Source organism: Zosterops lateralis (genome assembly GCF_965231275.1).
Source record: "Zosterops lateralis genome assembly, chromosome: W".
Taxonomy (NCBI): Eukaryota; Metazoa; Chordata; class Aves; order Passeriformes; family Zosteropidae; genus Zosterops; species Zosterops lateralis.
Genome location: NC_139801.1, coordinates 14,981,172 through 15,007,712, shown reverse-complemented (window position 1 = coordinate 15,007,712; position 26,541 = coordinate 14,981,172). Strand labels below are relative to the sequence as shown.

General features: G+C 44.2%; 1 protein-coding gene across 4 annotated transcripts in view; it reads right to left on the bottom strand.

The window, feature by feature from the left end:
• The window catches only part of LOC310922315 (protein FAM219A-like), a 204,446-nt gene that overhangs the window by 85,225 nt on the left and 92,680 nt on the right, over window positions 1–26,541 (bottom strand). For all 4 annotated transcript variants that reach the window (XM_083882781.1, XM_083882782.1, XM_083882783.1 and 1 more), the window contains exon 2: window positions 11,237–11,336. In XM_083882781.1, coding sequence (XP_083738907.1) covers window positions 11,237–11,336 — 100 coding nt within the window. The remainder of the gene's footprint in view (window positions 1–11,236; window positions 11,337–26,541) is intronic.

The window sequence follows — 26,541 nt, the reverse complement described above, 5'->3', positions numbered from 1 at the left end:
CAAAGTCCATGGGCTTTCCCTCACCCACTAAATGGGTCACCCTGCATAGAAGGAGATCGAGTTGGTCAAGCAGGACTTGACTTTCCTAAAACCATGCTGACTGGGCTTGATCACCTGGTTGTCCTGTACATGCTGCATGATGGCACTCAGGATGATCTGCTCCATGATCTTCCCTGGCACTGAGGTCAGGCTGAAAGGTGTGTAGTTGTCTGGATCCTTCTTCGGGCCCTTCTTTAGATAGGCATCACATTGGCCAACCTCCAGTCAACTGAGGCCTCCCTGTTTAGTCAGGACTTGTTGTGTATAGGGAAAACCTTAAAAAATAAGGGCCTTGTTACCCTTGTAAAATCACGGCTCAGACCTGTTACTACGGCTAAGAAGAAAAGGACTATGGAAAAGTGACTCAGCTGAATCAGCATTAGAAAAACAAGTTATATAACCATTAGATGTTCACATTATGGTTTATGGTGGTTGGTTGAATTACATTTGTTGTGCTTAAATGGAATGTAACTGATAACGGCCTAATTGCTTAGAAAGGCCTAGTTTTTGCAATAAAGAGCTCTCTCTTGCACCTGCCTGGGGACTCTGTGTCACTCTGCTTCATAACATTTGGTGCCCAACAAAGGAGATCAGATTACAGTGAGGAGGTGGACTGCGGCACACAACAAAGCCCTGAGGACCCAGAACACTGGGACACCAGACTGCAATGAAGAGATGGACTGCAACTCACCTAGGCAGCCCTTACAATCTGGGACCTCCAGAATGCAAGCAGAAAGCAGAGGTCAGACTTTGCTATAATGACAGGGGACTTCCTTTGCAAATCACAATTGACAAAGAGCAAAATGTCTATAAGGTTAGGTCAGCGGTATTCGCTGTGTTATAGACACATATTATAAAGTTGGCTTTTCACAAATATTAAATGCTATATGTGTAATATGGGTAGGTTTTGCTGTATTTTTTACTTCTGCTATTAATGAAACTTAGAAATAAGTAGTGTGATGAATATATATATATATATATATATATATACATTTCTTAGGTTATAACATGATATTAAAGTAGGGATTGTTTTTGTGGCATCTAAACCAGCTAAACCAGAAGGATGGAGAAAATCTCTCACATTCCTGAAATATCTTATCCAGATGAAGACTACTGACCAAAAACTCCAGGAAAGGAGTTTATTGAACCTCTGTTATCAGTATCTTATCCAGATGAAGACAGCCAAAAGCTCCAGGAGAGGAATTTATTGAACCTATGCTACCAGACAGAATGGAGCCACTTGCAGATGGGTCTACAAGATAAAATTGTTGGGGGGAATTGAAACTGAACAAAGAAATTCACACTCAAGAGGAATGCTTGAATCATGCATGTGATTTTATGAATATGCAACAAGCTGATAGTTTTAAGGCGTGAGCTTTTTCATTAGCAGGTGTGCTCTTGGCTGGATGCTTTTTTTGCTTTTCTGTCTCCTAATTGTCTTTTTATTTTTTATTAAACATACAAATTTTTCTAAGAAAGTGAACCTAGTTTTTCCCAGCTGGATGAAGAACCATGGGACTGTGAGTATCCTGGGACTAGGGAGGTGTTGCAGTGTGCATTTTGAGATTTCTAAAGTTCCGTATGATTTTTGTTATTGAATTTCTGTAATGGTTCATCCACCTCCACACCCCTTTCCTTAATCCCTGTCGTTATCCTCCTCAATAGGCCTCTCCCTCCCCATTGTACCCCCTCAATAGCCCTCTCCCAGTGTATTGTATCTTCCATTGTACCTTATCAATAGACACACCCTGGTACTTGACTACCCTGGCAAGCCAGATGGTTCAGCCAAGGCTTCAGGTATCCCCCCACCCCTTTTGCCCCAAAATGGCAATGTCAATGCCCCCTTTACCTAAGTCACTCCCCCTCATTTCCATCAATAACGCCCCTGTACTTAAGGGGAAGTAAGAGCCAAAATCCTCACTCACACTCTCAGTCTCTCTGACACCAGGGCTTTACCCTAAATAAACACCTTCCTAATTACCACCAAGTGTGAGTCCGCTCCTTTTCTTCCAAGCAAAGTCATGTCTCTGTCTGAAATCTGGACCTAAAGGAACAACTCGTTTATATGGTATCAGAAGAGCAGAGCTAGCCGGGAGACCAGCTTGGAAGAACCATAGGGAGGTGTCCCAGTAGCATCAGGGCAGCTTAAAGATATTGCAGCACATTCTCCACATTGAAGCAACTTTTATTATAGGTTAAATAGCCCTGTAATTGCTTCCTAAATGAGAGAGGGTTTGATGTTAAAAACTCCTGCACATATCTGCACCAGGGACTGCTGGAAAGGCTACTGATAATGAACCCGGGCATGGATCCAGGACACAGATCCAGGAAACGAATCAATCCTCAATTTTGCGTGCAATGTTGTGGTCACTAGCAAAGCCCTTACGGAGGTCCCCACACTCCCCTCAGAGCAGGTTCCCCCCTCCTTCCCCCCCACCACTGCTGCTCGGCTGAGTGCCTCCCACACAAGCAGCTTCTCAGCTGCCAGCTCCCTGCAGCGGCTCCTTCACCAACCATCCCCCAATGCCAGACCCCCCATGGCTGGTCCCTTGGCCCTTGTAGGGCCCCTGGGCCCCTGTTTGCCCCCCAGGCCTCTGTCGGCTCCTTTGGGCTTTGTTAGCCCCGTTGGCACAGTGCCAGGCTTCCAAATGTGACCTCTGCCTACTGCCTCCCCCACAGAAGCTGTTCCCCATGGTGCTCCTCCTGCTGAAGCTCCTCCAGTGCCCGCCCCTCCAACCATGGCTTCTTCGCTGCCCACTCCTCCCACAGTCACTCCAGCCTCTGCAGCCCAAGCTCACCTAGAGGCAGTTGGCCCTTGATAGCTACCCTGGCTCAGCCTATTCTTCCTACCCAAGAAGCATAAATCATGGCACATAGCAAATTCATAGCCTACACGGAACACTGATGCTGCTGCACATCACTGTCAGAATGCCAAGAGGATGCATTGCAACACGGAGCTCTGGCGGTTATTACTGCGTGGCCCACCTGCTTAAAAGACTTAGGCTACTCTATTATCAGAGACCTGCAGAGATTGGTACAGGAGAGTTTGTCGTTCAATTAACAGGCGACACTGCGTACTCAAACCCCAGAATGCAGACAGGCTATCCTAGTGATATTTGTGGTATCATTACCTGGAATGCTGTTAAAACTAACCTTGTATTTTCAGTGAGCTGTCAATTTTGACAGGACTGTTTATTTGAGATATTAAAGGCTAGCTGTGTGAATGTAGTGTATTTCTGCATGCTTTGAGGCTGCTTAGCAGGGTCTAAATTCTTCAACAGAAATGCTGATATACTGCATGATTTGTAACACTTGCCATGTGGGATGTATATTGCCTTTTCAGAAATTTTGATTTAAAGGTCTGATTGGACTGAATTAATATTGATTCTTTGCTCAGTTATAATGATGTTAGCTGTTACCATGAAAATTAGAAACTTGTATACCTGGAAAAATATTTGCAAACTTGGTACCCTTAGAGCATCACTTATTGTTAAAAAAATTGGTAGATCCCTCCTTGGAAATATTTTGGGTGGATATTAATAGAATAGCAATTAATTCTCAAGCCCAATGTCAAAACATGGCATGATTTACATGGGTGAGGCCTATGCCAGTCATAAATCAGGCATTCCTTTGCTCACTTGAAGGCAAACCCTGAGTGTTATCTGCAGAAGCTATTTGAGAATTAGATATAATTAGCTCTGGACTCTCCATTGTAGAGGCAGGCAGAACTGTGCTGACTTTGTCTGTTCACTTGCTTTTTATCCCACAGTTTTAATAGGGTAATTTTATAGTGAATCTTTCACCATGAAGAAACGTGGTATCATTTCGGATAGGTACAGCTATTTAGTGATTCTAGTGTAGTTATTCTTCCTTGCCACGTATAAATTGAAATTGGACTTGATATCAAAACAGTGAAAATACATTGATGGACCACAAATGCAGTAAACAGTAGCTCACTTCTTTAGAATCATCTGAAACCATGGCTTTGTAGCTGTTTATATACAAGTGTCAGTCTTACACACCCGCTGACCTAACCGAGTTACATGTGCAAAACTCATGGCTGTATTATATAACTAGGTCCTTGATGTTTTATCCTTAAATATTTATATCCCTTTACCTTCAATAGTCCCAGCTCAAATCTATTGTACAGGCAATCTCAAAAAGCTGTCTTACCATCTGCGAACTGAGCAGGTTTGAAGTGCAATTTGCCAAGATATATAATGTTGTTTATTTTCTGAGGAAAGCTGAACTTTAAAAGACTCTGGTAAACATATGCTTATACTAAGACAGTACTGACCGTGACCAAGCATTTTCAATAATATTTGCACTTATCATGAGCTATTCCCAAAACTAAATTATGTAAAATCATAACATATTTTCCACACCTTTATAATCTCTCCAGTAAATCCATGTTGCTGCTATTTCAGTTATGAATAAGTCCTTTGCTTGCATATTGTTCATTGATGTTTAACTGTTGTATGACAAATTTCGAGTAGCTTTTTTGTAATGATGGAGTCAAAATGAGTTAAATTCTGTTGTATCTGAAACCTTTAAAAGAACATTCTCAACTCTGACTTTAGTTTTGGTAAATTTAAGTGATGTTAACTTTCTATTATTATGTTTCAGTTCTGTACAGTTTAAGTGATGTTAGGGTTCAGTTCTGTTAAATGTTGTTAAATTTAAGTGATGTTAGGTTTACATTCTGTTAATTTGAAGTTCTGTCACATTTAAGTTTTGTTAAGTTTAGGTTCTGTTAAATTTAAGTTCTGTTAAGTTTACTTTTTGTTACATTTAAGTGACGTTAGGTTTTAGTGAGTATAAGTTCAAGTTCTGTTGAAATATGTTCATTTAAACTACAAGATACAGTTCTTTTGTTATAGAGATAAGATGGAACCGACTGAAACAATTATGATGAAGAATTGGTAAGCAACTCTAACAATATAATAAGTTGTGTAAAAATATGTGAGAATGCAGTTTATTAGATACTTAATTTCATTGAAGATTCCATGGGTAAAAATGTTCTGGATTGGTCAATTAGGATAGTTATTCATAACAATCTTTGCTGGTTTATGTCCCATAGGTAGCACAGAGGAATGAGGAACAATTCCAAATTATGGCTGTTATTAACTGTAAGCTGCTTAGTGCTTTGTTTCTTGCTTTTATTTTGCTTTATTGTCATATATGCATAGATGTGTGGAAAAATATAATCTCGACTTTTTAGGACAGTTACTGCTGATGTATTAATGATTCTGAATATGTTGCTAATGTCATAGCGTGAATTCACCAACTTTTCATAATGGGCATTATCCATAAGATATTATTTGAGGTTTCAAATATGCATTCCTTTGGTTGTTTGCAGTTTGTTCATGGTACCATTGACTACTTAGCTAAAGATAAATTACAAACCCAGCTGCTTAAAAAACTTTCCCATACCATTGTGTAGCTATCTGCAAGACATGTATGATTTTAATAGACTTTCCCAACTGCTATTAATAGAGTCTTGTTTGTAGGATATGTTAGGGAGACCCTGGCCCTATCTGGTCAGAAGTATGCCAGCATACCCAGGTGTTTTCTGCACTAAAACTATACTCAGGTCACTTTGACTTGCTGATTTGGGCTTATAACAGCTGGATCCTCTTTTGAGGTAAACTTGGAAATCTTTTCCAGGAATGGTTCTCCAGGTCCTCATTGTGAAACAGGGCTTGCCAGTGATTGCAAACTCTGGGTGATGGTACAGTATTTAGGCAATTGATGATGTATCGTTCCAAATCACTATCCTTTCTCTTGTGTACTAATGATTACATGTATTACCTTGCTTATTTTTGCTTGGTGTGAGTTTATTGCTTTGTTACATGTATTGCTTTACTTTCACATTGTCTTCATGTTCATAGTGAGAAACATGCATGTTGTCGAAAAAACAAAGAAAGGGAAATATGGCTTCTCAAGAACATTTAGATAATGCAATATTTACACTAGAAACTTTGAAAGCAGATCATCAATTTTGATCCCCAGCAGAGCAATAGTGCTTTGAACATTTGTGTGTGTGGAACCAATTTCTGAAAGTTTTACCTAAGGAGCCACAATTGGGTGCGCAATGGCAAGGTCTAGCTGATTTACTAACCTAGGAGAGAAGGTACATGTGTCTTATTGCCAACAGGTCTAAAGTGGTTACCTGCTCGTTTGGACAAACATCTATCACTTCTGAGAAGATGAGGCCCAGTGAGAGGAAAAGTGACCTAATCGCCATCCAGCCCTTGTAGCCAAGGCAGGAGCAGGGGTAGGACTGCCAGGACATGTCTGTGTCTGGAGGCTTATGGAGGCAGCCTGCCAACTTCCTTGTGTCCCAATGCACCCACCATCATGTTATTGTGTTCCTGCTAACCTTCTTCAGTTATTCCCTATTGCATGCTTCCAGAAAGACACTCAGTAATGTCAAAGTCAGCATTTCCAGCTAATGGACTCCCTCCTGCCTTAACAGCAAGGCCCAAGCTCCAGCCATATGAACTTTGGAACAGTAGCCATTTATGTCCACTTCCTGGGGACATTGGACACTATCTTTTTGTTTTCCTATGCAGGTCTCATTGCTAGTGGCATGGTTGTTTTTGATGAGTTTTTATTGATTGTGGTCTGTATTCCAGGTATCTTATCCTGTGTCCAGCACATGACTAGTAATAGTCTTAATAAGATAATGGCCTTACAGGTGCAGACTGTTTTGGCATTAGGGTAAATGAACCCTTTGCACAAAAAACAAAGAAGGGAGGAGATGTTGCGTATAGGGAAAACCTTAAAAAATAAGGGCCTTGTTACCCTTGTAAAATAATGGCTCAGGCCTGTTACTTCAGCTAAGAAGAAAAGGACTATGGAAAAGTGACTCAGACGAATTAGAGGTAGAAAAATAAATTATATAACCATTAGATGTTCACATCATGGTCTATGGTGGTTGGTTGAATTACATTTGTTGTGTTTAAATGGAATGTAACTGATAACGGCCTAATTGCTTAGAAAGGCCTGGTTTTTGCAATAAAGAGCTCTCTCTTGCACCTGCCTGGGGACTCTGTGTCGCTCTGCTTCATAACAAGGACTGCTGGGAAATGATTGAAAGGGGCTTGGAGAGCACTTTGCCAGCTTCCTCAGTACTCTTGGGTGGATCCCATCTGGCCCCATAGTCTTGTGTGTGTCTAAGTGGCGTAGCAGATCACTGACCATTTTCCTTTAGATTATAGAGGCTTTGTTCTGCTCCCTGTCTCTCTCTTCCATCTCAGCAGGCTGGATACTCACAACTAGTCTTACTATTAAAGACTGAGGCAAAGAAGGCATTAAATCTCTCAGCCTTCTCCTCATCTTTGTCACTACATTTTCCCCTGCATCCAATAAAAGATGGACATTCTCCTTAGCCCTCCTTTTCTTATGAATATATTTATAGAGAAAATTTTTAATTGTCTTTCATTGTAGTGGTGCAATTAAGTTATTGTTGGGCTTTCTCCCTGCATAATCTAATGACATCTTTGTAGTCCTCCTGAGTTGCCTGTCCCTTCTTCCAGAGGTCATAAACTCTCTTCAGTCTCTCCTGTGTTCCAGCCCAAACTCTGTTCAGCCAGGCTGATCTTCTTCCCTGCAGGCTTGTCTTTCGGCATGAGAACAGCCTGGTCCTGAGCTTTTTAAGGTTTCCTGCTTGAAGAATGCCCAGCCTTCCTGGACTCCTTTGCCCTTCAGGACTGCCTCACAAAGGATTCTGCCAACCAGGCCCCTAAACAGGCCAAAGTCTGCCTTCCAAAAGTCCAAGGTAGCAGTTTTGCTGACCCCCCTTCTTACTTCTCTGAGAATTGAAAACCCAATCATTTCATAATCACTGTGCCCAAGTGTTGCTAAATTTCTTAGGGAAAGAAAACATGATTTATATATAGATATTGAACTACCTTGACTGAGGCCTAACCTGAGGCCTAACTTGAGGCCCAAGGCCTGTGACACAGCAAAAAATTCTCAGTTAGCTGTGGTGCAGCTAGAATTAGATATTAAGATGTTTGGGAAAGATAATAGAGTGTTGAAGGTCATTGAATAGAATTGTTAGTATGCAGGTGTAAGCCACCTTAAGGGTAAACCAAACAATGTGTGTTTACATTCTTTCCTCTGCTGTGTGCCAATGAAAATGTGTCTGCATTTGTAAACTATCTGGAAGAGTATATAACCTGCCATTTTAGATGAAATAGATGGACTTCATAGGATTAACCATAGTGGTCGGACCTACGTTTGTTTCAGTTCAACCCTCTCTTATTATCAGTATCCCTGGCTTCACCCAAGATGGCCTCCAGCCATGACACTACTCACATGTCCTTCTCTGTTCACAAATAGCAGGTCCAGTGAGGCACCTTCCCTAGTTACCAGCTGTCACAAACTTCCACACATTCTAAGAAACCGTTTCCTCTCTCCTGTATTGTATTTCCATCAGACATCTGATAGGTTGAAGTCCCCACTGAGAATAAGGGCTACTGATTGCGACTCCTCCCAGCTGCTTATAGCATATTTCTGTTTCCAGTAGGCCTGGTATTATATAGACCAACATGTGACCAAAAAACCACAAATTCTGCTGGTGACAGCAGTCACATAGCCAGATATTGATCAGCTGGGTCTTCCCGTTTCTTCCAACATCATTCCTTGCAACTGGAAGGATAGAGGAAAAAAATACTTGGACTCCTGTTCCCTTAACCAGCTGTCCAAAGGCCCTGAACTCTCTTTTGATTGCCCTTGGGCTTCTTATTGTAACTTCATCATTGCTGTTAATATTAAATTTTCTTTGCCGACTTGTTTTTTTGTGTTAAAGTCATTAATGAACATATAAATGAAATGGCTGTTGGACAACTCCATTAGCAATGTCCTCTTTTCTGATATTTTCTTCTTCAACACCACCTGATGTGTTTGTTCCTGGGCTTTTTAATCTCCTGACTCTGCTTGAACTCTTAGTTTATAAAACTTATTTTTGTTATAGATCTACCTCAAACTACCTTTTCATTTAATTTGCATGGATTGAACTTGTTGTCCTTGAATCCAAAACTATTTCTTATGATCAGGTCTTCTATAGCATCTTCGTGACTTACCAAAGCCAAGTCTAAAATAGCACCATTTCCTGACATGTTAGTGAATTTCTGGAGAATATTTTTATTTTTAGTGCCTAGAAATACAAGAACATCTCAGACTTACCAATCATAGAATTAATTGCTCTCCAACCTGATTCCTGATGTCAAATTATACAAAACAACTGCTGCAATAGCAATTATCTCTCTAATAATATTACAGAACTCTTTTGGCAGTGAAAAAGGATCATGGTGGCATATGGCATGCTGGAAGTGATAATCTTTTATTAAACTGTGAGTTGTGCTGTCATTAATACACACTGTTGCTCCCTGCCTTTTCCTGAAAAGCAGCCACTGGTTTCAGAGTGCTCATCACTGAGATTGCAGGAAAGATCTACTGTCCCAATGCACTCACTCATATCCTGTATCAGTGGCTCAAGGTGGTCCACTTTGCTGCATAATCTTACTACATTTACATATTCAACTTTCTGACTTCTCACTAGTCACTCTTCCAGCAAGATCTTTCTTATTTAACCACTTTATTTTCCTTTGCTGTCCATGGGTCTACTCTGTGACATTCCTTTCTGCACTGCCATGACCAGATTTGTGTGATTAGTCAATTTATATTCAGGCAGAGCCTTGAGACTTCACAAGCACTTCCCAGGTTTTTCCTGGTGTTTCTTTAAGTTTTCTTTAAGAAATGAGGCCAACACCAGTGTTTGCAGTAGTACTCCAGGTCCTTAGATAAAACCTATCTATCAGAGAATGTCTTCATAATTATACACCAATGCCCGAACTTCCCCATATCTTCAAATCTTAGCTGTTTGCTGACCTTCCCTGTCACTCATTTGGTAGCAGCCAGAGCTATTCCACTGAACATCTGGGCACTCACTTCTTTCAGAGCCTTACCTAGCATGGCATACAATCATAGAATGGTTTGGGTTGGAAGGGACCTTAAAAGATCATCTAATCCAAGCCTCCTGCAATGAGCAGGGACATCTTCAACTATACTGGGTTGCTCAGAGTCCCATCCAATCTGACCTTGAATGTTCCCAGAGGCATTTCCAGGCATTTCCAACCTCTCTTGGAAACCTGTTCTAGTGGTTCACCACCCTCGTTATAAAAAAAATCATCCTTATATCTAGTCTGAATCTACCCTCTTTAAAACCATTATCCTGGGTTCTGTTGCTAAAGGCCCTATTAAAATCTGTCCCAATCTTTCTTATAAGTCCCCTTTTAGTATTGAAAGGCTGCAATAAGGTGTCCCCAGAGTCTTTTGTTCTCTAAGCTAAACAACCCCAACTCTCTCAACCTTTCCTCATGGGAGAGGTGTTCCATCCCTGTGACCATTTTTGTGGCTCTCCTCTGCACCCACTCCAACAGGTCAACCTCAACCAGCTCCAGCAGCATCCTGTCAATGTCATTTGTTCTGATGTGAAGGATAACCAGGGGACTGCTTCCTGCTCCCATGTGAAATTTTCAACACTTAGATTCCAATTTTTTTATCCATGCTCTGAGCAAAATGTACACTTCCTTTGATCTGTCCCTTGTCAGGTCTTTGAGTCTGTGTGGCACAATAGTGGCTCAGATTTTGGAGACAGGACAGTCATGCTTGGATTGCTGTCCTCTTGTAAGCATTAGCCTTGTGAGGAAGCAGAATATTGTGCTAATATAATTCTGCTTCCAGAACTTCAAAAAAATTGCTCAGAAATACCACGAGTATCTCTATGTGAACCTTTACAAACCCTCCAGCCTACAGTAACACTGCTCTTCCTGGTAGTCCAAGTCTCTGATCCTTTCCCTTTTGTTTGCACTTATCCTGTCTTCTCTTCTATACACTCCCTCTATATTATATTCATTCTCTTCCTGTCCAAAGCCTTGATAAAAATCTGTAGGTTTAAAGAGCTATGTCTTCCTTTCAAGGCATAGTTTTCTTCCTCTAGCACAGCCCATGATAAAGTTTCCTTGCATGTTTGTAGAAGAATCACACTGATAAAGTGTTGTGGAGTTGTCTGAGCTGAGCTGGCATGCTCAACCATATACATGAAGATCTGCATATGGTCCCACAAGGACCTCACCATATTTCAGACCTTGGATTCAGCCTTTTTACTCTCCATCAGCAGACTCACCTAATTTCACTTGAAGTGAGGATGGCTTATAGTTCATGGCTACAGTCTCTCCTTCTCTTGTACCACAATCTCTGTCCAAAATAGATGCAGCTGTTGGATCCTGTTGAGAAAGAAAATGAAACAAAACAGAATAATTTAGCTAAAAGTTCTGCAGTCTGTTCTCTGACTGTTAGGTGAGTCCATTCCCACCCACATTCAGAGGGAACAGAGAACATGCTAGTGTTTTGAATGGCTGAACCCTTGGGAAACCTAGACAAAACTTTGGAAGCATGTTTAGTATGCTTACAGTACCCCTGAAAACACCAGATTTCAACACCTGGCTTATGTGATAGATAATACTGGGAATATAATATAGAGGGTGGGTCACCAGCTCAAATTCAGCCTGCTCTGGCAGTAGTCCAAAACAATTTTCATGTGATGACTCTCTGGGGTGTTGTATGAAACACATTTACAGTTTCAGCTGAGTTCCAAGTGGACCAGTCTACCTCATGATTAAAAATAAAAAGCTCATGACTAGCTGTGTTAAAGTCCATCTCAGAAGAAATGAGGACTGAATGAATAAGAATTCAATCTCCAGTCCCTCTTGGAGAGGAGTAAAGAAGTCTGTAGTTCCCAACCCAGATCTATTTGGTTTTGGCTAATTAGAAAGATTTAATTTCAGTATCTGTCAGCATAGCATTTTTCACTGTCACTGAAATCCCCCGGAAAACCAAAGTTCCTCAAACATGGAGTCCACCCCATTATGCCTACTTGCAGACAAGTTAATTCAGATAGTTTTGTACTCTGTGGTACAGCATAGCAGAGGATTCAGATATACAGAGTGCCAATTCAGGCAGCTCCAGCACTTATGAAAAGATGATTTTTGAGTAGTCTTGGAAATCCAGAGAGGTGCCAGATGACTGGAAGCTGGATAATGAGAGTCAATGGGGTTACATCAAACTAGAGTTTGGTCAATAGTAGGGTTCCACAGGGCTCCATCCTAGGCCCAGTTGTCTTCAATATCTTCATTAATGACTTGGATGCAGGACTCAAAGGAATACTAAGTAAGTTTGCTGTCAACTCTGTGATAAATCTGGTGTAAAAATTCGTGAATAAAATAATAATCAAATGTATAATAGAATGATGTTAATAAACTGTAAAGTCTAGTAGGTAGAAATCTGTATCCCCAGTCTCTGCGGCTCCAGTTGCGAAACAGGACAAGGACCATCAGACCAAACAAAGACGCTAGCCAGCCCCGATAAGAATCTCATCCTTTCCAATGCAAGGAGAATTCCTTCTCGAACGGCGAAGCAGAATTCATCAACGCCCTGGCATGATATGCATACTGGAATCAACATAAGACTGGCTGGTACAATTCGCATAAGAAAAAGACCTTCCCAGAACGGATCAACGGGACTTGGCAAATCCGGGAAGGCCATCTAGAAGAAATTTGGACTATTTGGCCCATCCTGGACACCTGGACTGCCTCAGGGCAGAAAAATCCTATAAAACGGTGGACTGAAAATCGTTCAGGGTGGATTTGGGCGACCTGTACCCTGGTGTGCAGACCCCTCATCCACCCGGCGCGGCGCTGCTAATATCCTATTTTGTGGTTTTCTCTTTTATTGGTGATTGGTATCGTGTTATCAATAAATTGTTTCTTTGTTAATCCGATATTTGCCGTTACATTTATAACAGATTTGGTGCCGTGACTCGGATTCGGAGGAAGCTGCGGGGACCTGCGATCCAAGAGGGTACCCCCGCTGATTTTGGTGGCCTGGTGAGTGGGGAGACCCCGTGGCTCCACCCGAACCTCCAAACCAAATTTAGGAATGAGAAAACCACAAAAAGGACAGGGGAAAGGACGGATCCGGGGGCAAAGAGAGCTCGGGAAGGCAAAGGGCCTTCAAAAAGCCGCGGCTGACATTGCTCGTAAAACGTCTATGTGCACGAAGACACCCATGCAGGAAAAGGAGCTGTAAGTACTGCTGGTTGAGCGAGTCATCGGGCGAGTGTGTGAGACGTGATCTGATCACGAAGCGAGTGTGGACTTCAAGGTCGCATTTCCGTCTTCCCGCGAGGGGAACTGTCGGCCGCGAAGGAAGCGATTTTGTGTGAGAATTCTCTCATATCACTCGTCAAAACTGGGACTAGGAGAGTCACAGGGACCCATTACGGAGTGGGCAAAAAGGGGAAGGATACGTCCTGTCGAGCTCGGGAATTGGTAAATCCTTTTTGCCAGTGGACCAAGGTAAGGGTCCAGATAGAATCCAGGAAAAGATTGAGTACTGATCAGGGACCCCTCGGCACAGCTCGCTGGAGGGGTGAGTAATTGGAAAAGCCCCAGTCCCCTGAGAAAAACCAGAGACACAACGCACAGGCAGAAAGCCGACATGGAGAGAATTTGGAGATTTGGTAAGAAAGACTTGTAAAAACATGGGACAGAGAAAGAGCAAACCCCAGAAAAAGACAGCAGAAAAACTCCCTTCCAGTAAGGGAAAGGGAACTATGAAAATTCCCCGAAATATTCCCCTGGGTTGGATGTTAGAACATTGGGGAGATTGCCCCCAGAGAAAAGGGAAATCCAAAGAAAAGATGGTGTACTATTGCATGGATGTGTGGGGTGGTGAAGAATTGAGGAGCCACCTTACGTGGCCGGTGTTAGGAACATTTGAAAATTGGACATGTAGTGAACTAAATCGCTATGTAGAAAACAAGAGCCCCTCAGACCCTGAGGAGAAGGAATATGCTCAGCTCTGGCTGAACACTCGAGCAGGATTATTCCCGATAAGACAGAAAGGGTGGCCCGGAACTGGGACCAAGCCCTGGGACCCTCTAGACCATCTCCCACCTCCTTACAATGGGCCGAACTCACCACCCTCTCCGGATCAAGTGGTACCTACGGCTCCCTTGGACCCCCAACACCAACCTATGGGGGCACAAGTATCCCAAGTAGAAAGCCCTATGTCCGTAACGACACAGGCTTCCCGTCCCTTGTCCCCACTGGCGGTTCCCCTGCTGCCACCCCCTCTCCTTCCTCTTCTATCCGGTCTGGGTCCGTCGGTGGCACCCCCGTCGGTGGACATCATGACCACTGGAATCCCCTCCGAGATCCCATCTGCGCAAAGATGGGAACAGCCTCACTCACCCTTTCCGCCGCAACCAGGGTTCGCCCGAGCGGAAGAGAGAATCCCCTCTGCCGCACAGACGGCGGTTCCACCCCTGCAGCCCGCCAAAGGGAGACAACCCACAGCCACCAGTTCTCCCCCTGCTAGCAGAACCCATTTGAAAGCTAGGATGATGGGTGATGAATGGGAAGAGAGTGAAAATGAGGGACACAGTTTACTTCCGTTAAGGGAAGTTCCGACGGCCCCCGGGGTTATCGGGTTTGTGAATGTTCCCCTCAATACAGGAGATGTGAGAGCTTTTAAAAAGGAGATGGGATGGTTGTTGGATGATCCTTTTGGTGTGGCAGAGAGGTTGGATGAGTTCTTAGGAAGTAGTATCTATACCTATGAAGATCTTATGGCAATCCTAAGGTCTTTGTTTAACATCGAGGAGAAAGAGATGATAAAACAGGCGGGTATTAGAGACTGGGACAGGCGCAATCCACAGGAGACACCCAGTGATCAAAAGTGGCCCAGCACTAGTCCAAGTTGGAATGCACAGACAGAGGACAGGAGGAGCATGATAGACCTGAGGAATATCATAATCCAAGGTATTAGGGAAGCCGTCCCAAGGGGTCAGAATATCAGTAAAGTATTTGGTGAGTGTCAAGGGAAAGAGGAATCCCCCACCGAATGGATTGAGCGATTGAGGCGAAGACTGCAGATATATTCTGAGACTGACCCCAACTCCCCTGTAGGGGAGGTGTTGCTCAAGACACAATTTGTGGCTAAATCTTGGGAGGATATCCGGAGAAAATTGGAAAAGATAAATGGCTGGTAAGATAAGAGCTTGCAAGAATTGTTGAGGGAGGCACAAAAGGTGTACATGAGAAGGGAGGATAAAAAGCAAAAAGTACAGGCTAAGGTTCTGGTAGCAGCTGTGAAAGAGGTCCAGAGACAGGAGCAGGCATCGGGTAAGTATAAAACTTTACCTCAAAAGCCTCAGGGCCCCCGTAAGACGGCCCCAGTCACAAGGAAGGAACTGCCAGAATGTTACTACTGTAAGAAGGCGGGACACCTTCGGAGGGATTGCAAGAAAAGAATGAAAGATGAGAAAATCTTCCAGGAGGATTAGGGGTGTCAGGGGCTCTTCACTTTGGGGACCAGAACATCTAACGAGCCCCTGGTAAAATTGAAAGTAGGTCCCCAGCGACAAGAGATAATTTTTCTGGTAGATACTGGGGCAGAAAGGAGCACTTTACAGCATTTACCAAAGGGCTGTATAGCCAGCGAGGAAAGAGTTATGGTGGTTGGTGCAAAAGGGGACCCCTTTAGAGTGCCGGTGATAGAGAATGTGGAGATTGAATCGGAAAACAAAGTCTGTTTGGGAAACTTGTTGTTAGTAGAGGAAGCTGATTACAATTTGTTAGGGAGAGATATGATCATTGCCCTAGGAATTAGCATCATTGTAAAAAGTTCCGATCTGGTGGTAAAAATGTTTAAGCTCACAGAAAAAGATGAAGCAGACATTAATCCGGAGGTATGGCACTCTAAAGGAGAGGTGGGGAGACTAGAAATTGACCCCATTCACATCGCAATTGAGAACCCCGAGGACCCTATATGGGTCAAACAGTATCCCATCCCCCTGGAAGGGAGAAGGGGGCTGAAACAGGTAATCAATGACCTCTTGAAGGGAGGAACCCTAGAACCATGCATGTCCCCCCATAATACTCCCATACTGGCTGTGAGAAAGGCAGATGGAAGTTACCGACTAGTTCAGGACTTAAGAGCAGTGAATGCTCGAACCAGGACTAGATTTCCGGTGGTTGCCAATCCGTATACTTTACTGAATCGACTCACACCTGAGGACGTATGGTATAGTGTGATTGACTTAAAGGATGATTTTTGGACTTGCCCCTTAGATGAGAAAAGTAGAGATTACTTCGCTTTTCAGTGGGAGGACCCCGATACCAACAGGAAGCAACAGTTAAGATGGACAGTGCTTCCCCAAGGATTTGTGGAATCCCCTAATCTGTTTGGACAGGCTCTGGAACATCTATTGACTCAATTCACCCCGAGGGAAGGGACAAAACTTTTGCAGTACGTAGATGATCTGCTAATAGCTGGACCTACTGAGGAAAGCGTGAGGGAATGTACTGTGGCTTTGCTGAATTTCATTGGAGATAAGGGTTTGAAAGTTTCTAAATCCAAGCTGCAGTTCACGGAGCCCGAGGTAAAGTATTTGGGTCATTGGCTAACACAAGGGAAAAAGAAACTGGACCCTGAGAGAGTGGCGGGAATTATAGCATTACCCGCTCCAAAAACTAAAAAACAAATACGTCAAGTTTTGGGGCTCCTGAGATATTGTAGGCAATGGATTGAAGGCTTCAGTGAGAAGGTAAAATTTCTTTATGAAAGGTTAAACACTGATAGAGTAAAGTGGACTGATCAGGATGAATCAGACTTTCAGAAATTAAAAGATGTTCTCATGACTGCTCCAGTACTGACCCTCCCGGACATAAATAAAGAATTCCAGTTGTTTGTAGATGTCAGTGTGCAAACAGCACTGTTGGGAAAGATGAATCAGGGAAACCTTATAAATATGATTGCTTAGCAAAAGATTCTGAAAATATGAAACCTGTAATCGAAATGAAAGCGTACTTTGAGTTGTAGGATACCAAGTCTTAGTTGCTGTATAACCTAAAGACAATAGCCTAGCCAGCTGAAGGAGAATCCCTTTTGATTGAACAATGCCTTTCTGCTGGCTAAGGAATCCAAAGGTCAATGTAGCAAAACAGAAAAGTCTAAAGAGTAGTTTTTAGGGTTTAAAATATAACACATGGTAATGTAGTAGTTCTTATAGGCTGTATGTAGATTCTATAGGGTTGTGTGTCTTGTATTGGTTGGTCACTGTAAATTAGAATATTCATCACAAAAGGAGATATAATGTATTGTAACCTGGACCTCGCTCTCTTGGCCCACTTCTCTTCCCTGCTCTTCTCCTCTCTCTTGGTTTGCCCCCTCTCTGCTCTTCTCTTCTCTCTTCCCCCTGCACTCTGACCCCTGCCACGTTTCTCTAGCTCTCTCCCCTCTTCGTGCCAGCTTACCCTCTTTCTCTCTCTCTCGTTCTCTCTCTGGGACTTCCCTTCAGCCGAGGCTGGTGGCTGAAGGGAAGGCCCTTTCTACCCACGACCCTTGCAATAAAACCACGTATTCTAGAATATCTCAGGTTTGCAGAGTACCTTGTCCCTGTAAGTCACGGATGCTTCTACACAGCACAAGGAGTCCTGACTCAGGAATGGGCAGGAAAAAGAAAACCCATAGGTTTTCTGTCAAAAATCCTGGACCCTGTGAGCCGGGGATGGCCTACGTGCTTACAGGCAATAGTAGCAGTGGCGCTTCTGGTGGAGGAGGCGAGAAAAGTTACCTTCGGGGCCTCTTTGGTGGTTTACACTCCTCATGATGTGAGAAGTATTCTGCAACAAAAGGCAGAGAAGTAGTTGACTGACTCTCGGCTTCTGAAATATGAGGCCATCCTGATTAGCTCCCCCGGTCTAGAGTTAAAAATCACCTCTGCACAGAACCCTGCTCAATTCATGTTTGGAGACACCTCCGAGAAATTGCTGCATGATTGTGCTGAGATCGTGGAACTTCAGACAAAAGTAAGGCCTGATTTGGAGGATCAGGAATTGGAGGGGGGAGAAAAATGGTTTGTGGATGGGTCTGCAAAGGTAGTGGAAGGAAAGAGAAAATCGGGTTATGCAGTGGTGGATGGTGGAACGGGAAAGGTGGTGGAATCGGGCCCCCTGAGACTCGAATGGTCGGCCCAAGCTTGCAAGCTTTATGCTCTCCTAAGGGCTCTCAGAAGGTTGAAGGGGAAAAGGGGGACCGTGTTCACAGATTCCCGTTACGCGTTTGGGGTGGTTCACACGTTTGGGAAAATATGGGAAGAGAGAGGATTGATAAACACGAAGGGAAAGAGTCTGATCCACGGGGAAATAATTAGGCAAATCTTAGAGGCAATTAGGGAACCCAAAGAGATCGCGGTAGTCCATGTGAAAGGACACTAGGCAGGACTACAATTCCAAACCTGCGGTAATAACCTAGCTGATCAGGAGGCAAAGAGGGCAGCATTGCTCACGGTGAGCGTCCCCGAGGTGATCGGGGAAGAGAACCCCGAAGTCCAAATATGCCCCTCCGAGAGGGACATTGAGGGATTCAAAAAGATGGGAGGGGTCTTGGAGATGGGAAAATGGAAATTACCCGATGGAAGGGAATTAGTTCCAAAGAACGCAGCCAGAAGAATCCTGAAACGACTGCATGAACAGACTCACTGGGGAACACGGGCGTTGGCAGATCAGTTCCTGAGGTTTTTCGGATGCAAGGGAATTTTTGAATTAGCTAAATAAGAAGTGCAAGGGTGTGTGATTTGCCAGAAGGTGAATCGATCGAGATCCAGACAAACGGCCTGGGGAGGTCGTCCCCTTTCATATAGACCGTTTGAAAGGATCCAAGTGGATTTCACCGACTTACCCAAGATTGGGAGATACAAATACCTATTGGTAATAGTGGACAAATTAACACATTGGGTGGAAGCATATCCAAAGGCAAAAACTACGGCCCAAACGGTTTCCAAAGTATTATTAGAGGAAATAGTTCCTAGATACGGAATTGTTGATTGTATTGATTCGGACCAAGGGACACATTTTACGTCAAAAGTCATAAAACAATTAACAGAGGCTTTGGGAATCAGATGGCAATATCACACCCCCTGGCATCCTCAAAGTTTGGGACAAGTGGAGAGAATGAATCAAACCTTGAAATCACAACTGGCAAATCTCATGTTGGAGACAAAAATGTGTTGAGTGAAATGCCTCCCCCTTGCTCTACTTAATGTGAGAACCATGCCACACTCCAAGACGGGGCTGTGCCCCTTTGAAATGTTGTATGGAATGCCATACAAGCACGGAATGCCGGTGGGACATCCCCGAGTCGAGGATGTGCAATTACAACCTTATCTTATTACTATAAACAAAAATTTACAGGAGCTCCGAAGGCGTGGACTTATTCCCCAAAGTGCCCCTCTCGGATTTGCAATTCACCAGATTCAGCCGGGAGACAAAGTACTAATCAGGACTTGGAAGGAACTTCCTCTCGCCCCGCATTGGGAAGGACCATTCCTAGTACTGCTCACCACTGACACCGCAGTCCGAACTGCAGAGAAAGGCTGGACTCACTCATCAAGGGTGAAAAAGATTGAGGACTCGAGAACCTCGAATTAGAAGGTCACCACCCCTCCAGGAGAACTGAAAAATCAAGCTTTGGCGTCAACCTAAATGACAAGTCAGATAAGTTGTATCACCCCAAACTGTGAATGTTTCCCTTTTATTCATTTTGAATGTGTGTATTGTAAACAAGTTTGGGTCACCCATTGTTGGGGAGGGAATCGACCAAGGGGTCTTTGTACTAACTGTTTGACTGAGGAGCAGGAGAACACTAGCCGTCTCTTAATACTTGCCACTCGGGCCGGACTTTTGGAGTTAGATTCTCCTGAGTGGTATCAAATTTACAAAAAGGGGATAAGAGAAAAATTGGACGCCAAAGCAGAGATCTTGGCGATTGAGTGACGGAGGACCATCAAGGTACCGTGCAGAGGTGGCACAATTAAGTTATCTAGGTGGGCAACCTATAAAAGAAGGTTTGCTATAAGTACTACACGGGCCCCTGAAGCACACCCTTGCTGCCGAGAAGATGGTTTACCCCGCCGTATGTTTACATACAGGCGAAGGGCGAGGCAGAGGGGTATATCGGTGGGGAATCCTGATTGTCCTGAGTCTAGCCGTGTGCTAGACCAAGGAGGCCCTTCCAGAGGCGCCTCTAGGGGAGAATCCCCCCGTGAAGTGTGAGTGGTGCTTGACAGCCCCAGAAACCAGATCGATAAAGGACTGCCCTCCGGGTAAGCAGCTAGGTAATTGTTGGGCCAATGGCACTCGATTTTATCTCTGTGAATTGGAAGGGAGGGTCCAGTGCCAGCACTCAGGGGCAAGTTCTAAGGACAGACAGTTCAGAGTCTCTGCTGAAACAAACACACATGTTAGACAAAAGCGTGAACTCGAGATTCCGCCCCCAGTGCAAACGTGTGGTCAGTGTAATAAAACTGTTTGGGTGGGAGGAAAAAGGCAATCTACTTTCCTCGCCTATTTCAAGGTAAATCCTCTGTGCTATGATAAGGCAAAATTAAGAATATGCACCATGGGTGGAAAGTTGTATTGGGAGGGAAGGAATCTCAAACATGTGGAAGAAAGTTCCTTTAACAACGAACCCATTGTTTTTGACCTATTACAACGGGGTGATAATCGTGTATGTTTACAGTTTGACCAAACCTTTTGTTTCTCGAGAAATGAGGAGGGGATGGACCCTGAAAGTAAAATGAAACAGGTAACTCTAGAATTAAGGAGACAAGAAGCTGAGGCCAGAAAGAGGAGGATTGAACAGAAGAGATTGAAAACGCTCAGCGAACAATATGAGCAACTGGAAAAACAATACGGTGATGGAGGATTTCCAGCTCCTAACCAAAATCTCTTTATAGAGTTGATGCAAGAAATAGCCACTGAATTAGAACTATCAAATTGTTGGATCTGTGGGGGATTGAAGTCAGCTAAAAGGTGGCCCTGGAAAGGAGAAAGACTAGCCCCAGAACAACTCCTAAAATGGGAGGGTTCAAAAATATCCAAAACCATAAAAAGGCCGGAGGGATGGATTCTAGAGAAAAGAATAATTGGCACTATATTTATTAGCCGGGAAGGGAAGGAGTTTACCGACTTAGTAGGTTATACATCATGTATAAACACACTAACGATAAATTCCAATGATAAATCAAGAATCTGGCAACCTGAACCACCCTCCGGATATTGGAGCAAAATTCGAGAAATGATTTGTGAGTGGTTCGAGACAATGGAACTATGCTGGCACAACAATCCTGGGGCTAATCCATTCCAAGCCTTAGTGGGCCTGAAAGAATACTGGGATGAACCAGCTAGGACAAATGCTGGCTGGAAAGCGCCTGATGGAATATATTGGATATGTGGGAAGAAAGCGTACAGTGAACTTCCCAGGAAATGGAAGGGGTCTTGCACCCTAGGTATGATTAGACCCTTTTTCTTTACTTTACCCCGATCCAAAACTAATTTGCTAGGGGCCCCTCTCTTTGAAACATTGAGTCGGAAGAGAAGGGAAATTAGGCGAGAACTACCTGTAGCCGGAGGCAACCAAAAGTGGGGGGAGGAAGAGTGGCCCGCGGAAAGATTCATTAAGTATTATGGGCCGGCTACCTGGGCAAACGATGGTAGTTGGGGATATCGGACGCCCATTTGCCTCCTCAATAGGCTGATACGGCTGCAGGCGGTAGTAGAGGTGGTTTCAAACCACACCTCGGATGCCACAGAACTTCTGGCCAAGCAACATTCGCAAATGAGGGCTTTTGTATATCAAAATCGGCTCGCCCTCGATTATCTACTAGCTGAGGAAGGAGGAGTATGCGGCAGATTCAATGAGTCAGAGTGCTGCATTGAGATTGACGATTACGAGGAAACAATCAAAGGACTAGCCGCAGAAATTAAAAAGGTGGCCCATGTACCAGTCCAAAAGTGGAATTCAATTCTTCAGGCCTCATAGTGGGATCAGCTCTTTGAGCAAGGAGAGTGGTGGAAGAAATTAGTGTTCTTCATAACCTGTGCTATTGCAAGCATTATTTTCCTCCCATGTCTGATCCCCTGTTTCATCCGACTGATTCATTCAGTCGTCCAAGGGATGCAGATAGCCTCCCTTCCCCTAGACCCAGAAGCCGCACAAGGAAAAACAGTGTCCAAGCTAATGAAGCTAAAGGAGGGTGAAGGGAATGAGAAAGCTGCGGCAGCTCTGAGGAAGTTTGAAGAGGGACAGAAACTCCAACAAGGTGATGAATCCTCACAAAAAGACTGGGAAGACTGTGACCTTAATTGGAGTTAAGGTCAAGATAAACAAAAATACGAGTTTTTAATTTGATGAATTATTAGGTGGGAGACTGTGATAAATCTGGTGTAAAAATTCGTGAATAAAATAATAATCAAATGTATAATAGAATGATGTTAATAAACTGTAAAGTCTAGTAGGTAGAAATCTGTATCCCCAGTCTCTGCGGCTCCAGTTGCGAAACAGGACAAGGACCATCAGACCAAACAAAGACGCTAGCCAGCCCCGATAAGAATCTCATCCTTTCCAATGCAAGGAGAATTCTTTCTCAAACGGCGAAGCAGAATTCATCAACGCCCTGGCACGATATGCATACCTGAATCAACATAAGACTGGCTGGTACAATTCGCATAAGAAAAAGACCTTTCCGGAACGGATCAACGGGACTTGGCAAATCCGGGAAGGTCATCTAGAAGAAATTTGGACTATTTGGCCCATCCTGGACACCTGTACTGCCTCAGGGCAGAAAAATCCTATAAAACGGTGGACTGAGAATCGTTCGGGGTGGATTTGGGCGACCTGTACCCTGGTGTGCAGACCCCTCATCCACCCGGTGCGGCGCTGCTAATTTCCTATTTTGTGGTTTTCTCTTTTATTGGTGATTGGTATCGTGTTATTAATAAATTGTTTCTTTGTTAATCCGATATTTGCCATTGCATTTATAACAACTCCCTTGAGGGCAGAGAGGCCCTGCAGAGAGCTCAACAAATCACCAACCATATGAAGTTTAACAAGGGCAAGTGCCGGATTCTGCACCTAGGATGGGGCAACCCTGGATGTGTGTATAGACTGAGCAACAATAGGCTGGAGAGCAGCACTGGGCAAAGGGACCTGGGGGTCCTGGTTAATGGCAAGTTGAATATGAGTCAGCAGTGCCCTGGCAGCCAGGAGGGCCAACTGTCCTGAGGTACATCAAGCACAGCATCATCAGCCAGTCAAAGGAGGTGATTGTCCCACTCTGCACTAGTGAGACCTCACCTTGAGTACTGTGTGCAGTTTTGGGCACAACACTATAAAAGACATTAATCTATTGGAGAGCATCCAAAGGAGGGCTACAAGGATGGTGAAGTGTCTGTAGGGGAAGCCTTATGCGGACTGGCTGAGATCACTTGGTTTGTTCAGTCTAGAGAAGAGGAGATTGACGGGAGACCTCATGGTGGTCTTCAACATCTTCACGATGGGAAGTGGAGGGGCAGGCACTGATCTCTTCTCTCTGGTGACCAGTGACAGGACTCGAGAGAATGGCCTGAAATTGTTTCAGGGGAGGGTTACGTTAGATATCAGGAAATTTTTTTTCACCCAGAGTGTGGTTGAGCACTGGAACAAACTCCCCAGGGAAGTGGTCACAGCACCAAGCCCGACAGAGTTCAAGAAGCATTTGGACAAAGCTCTGAGGCACATAGTGTCATTCTTAGGCTGTTCTATGCAGGGCCAGGAGTTGGACTAGATGATCCTGATGGGTCCCTTTCAACTCAGCATATTCTATGACTATTTTATAATTCTATGATATTCAAACTCCTTTCATGGCAAATGTCAAACTTCTTAGAACTGTCTCTATTTAGCACCATAGTAAATAAAATTGGTTTTCAAACACATTCACTTCTTCCCACTAGAAGCTAGAAATTAAATTAAACATGGATATATAGATATACAGGATGTATGAGGTGGTAAGTGGCAGGCCACCACCTGTGTCCAGGCTTCCCAGATAAAAATTTTTCTCTAACAGTCTGGGAAAAGGAAGGATACAGCTGCTTTTCAAAAGCATGACTCCAAGAGCTGGATGTAGCCAGTAGTACTGAAGACAATTAAGTCCTTGGAGTGTGTGGGAAAATGACTGAGGACCCTGTGGACAGGTAACTGGGGATACAATTAGAAGAAACTGAAGAGTTGTACTGGCATCTTAACAGGATTTATAACAGTACGGAAATGTTGGGGGTTAGATTTGTTTCTTTTTTACTTATAGATTTTTTTTTTCCCATAAGTTGCTAGGAAACTAACTACTGGGTACTTATGGATACTACAGCAAAAGCAAAAGAGGTGGCCAAAGGAGAGGAGTATAGCACCTGGCTACACTTCTTTTGTCTCTGGGAGTTTCTCTCGGAGGGGGAAGATACCATGAGTTTTGGGGGCAGGTAAAGGACCGGGCTGGGGGCAGCTGCACTCACTCTTGGCATCGGAAGGAGGAGCGTCAAGCTGTTTCTTACTGCGGGGAGAATTCACTATCACTACTGGAGTCCAGTCCTAGGGATCTACCACCACCTGCTCGTGTGTCCAAGAATCCTGAGCTCACCTTCTCCTGCCCTTCTGGAGCTGGGCCTCTGCTGTCCCGCTCCCGCCACTTCTTCAGCACTGCCCTGAGTCTTTTGCTACACTGTATCCCCGCACCTCTTGCTCTACCACGATGTCCAGCAGTTCCAGCTACCACCGTGGAGCTTCTGATACATCTCATCCACCAGTCCAGGATTTCTGCTTATTCCTGCCATTCCAGCTTGGTGCTCCTCAGAGTCCTGCAGGGGCACTGGGATCAGACTGCCCCAGGGTTCTGTGAAGCAAAGCCTCTCCTCCACCCCTTCCTGTCTTGGCCAAGAAGGCTGTCATGAGGTTCCTAGTTCTGTTTTGTTGTTAATGCCATAGTTATTGTTTGTTTGCCTTGTTACACATACTAGTAAAGAACTGTTATTCCTACCCCTCATATCCTTGCCTGAGAGCCTCTTAATTTCAAAGTTATAATCATTTGGAGAGAGGGGGTTTACATTCTCCATTCCAAGGGGGGCTTTTTGCCTTCCCTAGCAGACACCTGTCTTTCAAACTAAGACAACAAATTATATGGTAAATCAGTTGTTGCTCCCTGGATGGAATGTGGTTGGCATGAATTGAAACCTATTCCATGATGATTCTCCATACACATACACCTGCTAAGAGTGATGGAATGGAGGGTGGAGCAGAGTGGAGAAACCATGGCCAGACTCTGGAAATCCTTGCAGGGAAGGGAACTCAATGGTACTTTACAGCTGATAAACCACATAACACCTGTCAGTCAGGGGCAAAAAGGGAAGACATCCTGCTGCTGAGCCAGCAACTGTGGGGAAATCCCTCTCCTTAGATGAACTTGCTTCATTAATGCCTAATAATGCACACCTCCATCCCAAAGTTACCTGCCTCCAAGGTAGGACCACCCCTCACTGGGCATGTGCTCTATATTCTTTTTGACTGTATCTTTAAAAGTGAAGCGAAATAATTTTACACCAGTCAGTAACAAAGGTATGCATGACTAGAGTTACTCAAGATTCACCTAAACACAAAGAAATAGTATAAAAATAAGTTGAGAATGGGGGAAAGTTAGGGAAGACTCCATTGTAATTGCTGGGATCAGTTGATAGGCTGAACCTGTCTTCTTCCCCATAGGGATGCCTATTAGGTAAGAATCATACTCTATGCATGCGCTGAACATTTTATTGAGAATTAGAGCTTGCCTGTTGTGTTGGTTTTGCACAGCCTGGTTTTTCATAGCAGGGGAGCCACAGAGGTGGCTTCCATGAGAAGCTGCTGGAAGCTTCCACCATGTCTGGCAGAGTCAATCCCTGATGGTTCTGAAGATGGACATGCTGCTGGCCAGAGCTGGGCCAATTAGAAAGGTTGGTAACACCTCTTGAGATAACATATTTAAGAAGAAAATCAAAACAAAGTGGGTGACATGAAGTTTTTTCTTCTAGTCAGAAAAGAGGAGGAGGTGAGAACATGTAAGGGAAAACAACATGGCAACACCAAGGTCAGTGAAAAAGGAAGGGGAGGAAGGGGAGGAAGTGCTCCAGATGTCAGAGCCGAGATTCCTCTGCAGGGCGTGGTGATGACCATGGTGAAGCAGGCTGTCCCCCTGCAGCCCATGGGGATCCACAGGGGATGCAGAGATCCACCTGCAGCCCGTGGGGGAGGTGCTCCTGCTGAAGCAGGTAGATGTCTGGAGGAGGCTGTGATCCAGTGGAAGACCCAGTAGAGAGGGCCCTTGCTTCCAGGCTGAAGCAACCTGTCCTTGGAGGACTGCACCCCACTGAAGAGTAACCCATGCCACAGCAGTTTTGGGAGGACTGCTGCTTGTGAGATTGGAGCCACACTGGAGAAGTTTGCTGAGAGCTCTCTCCCATGGGAGGGACCCCACAGTGTAGGAGGGAAAGAACTCCTCTCTGTGAGCAGTGGAAGAAAACCTTAATT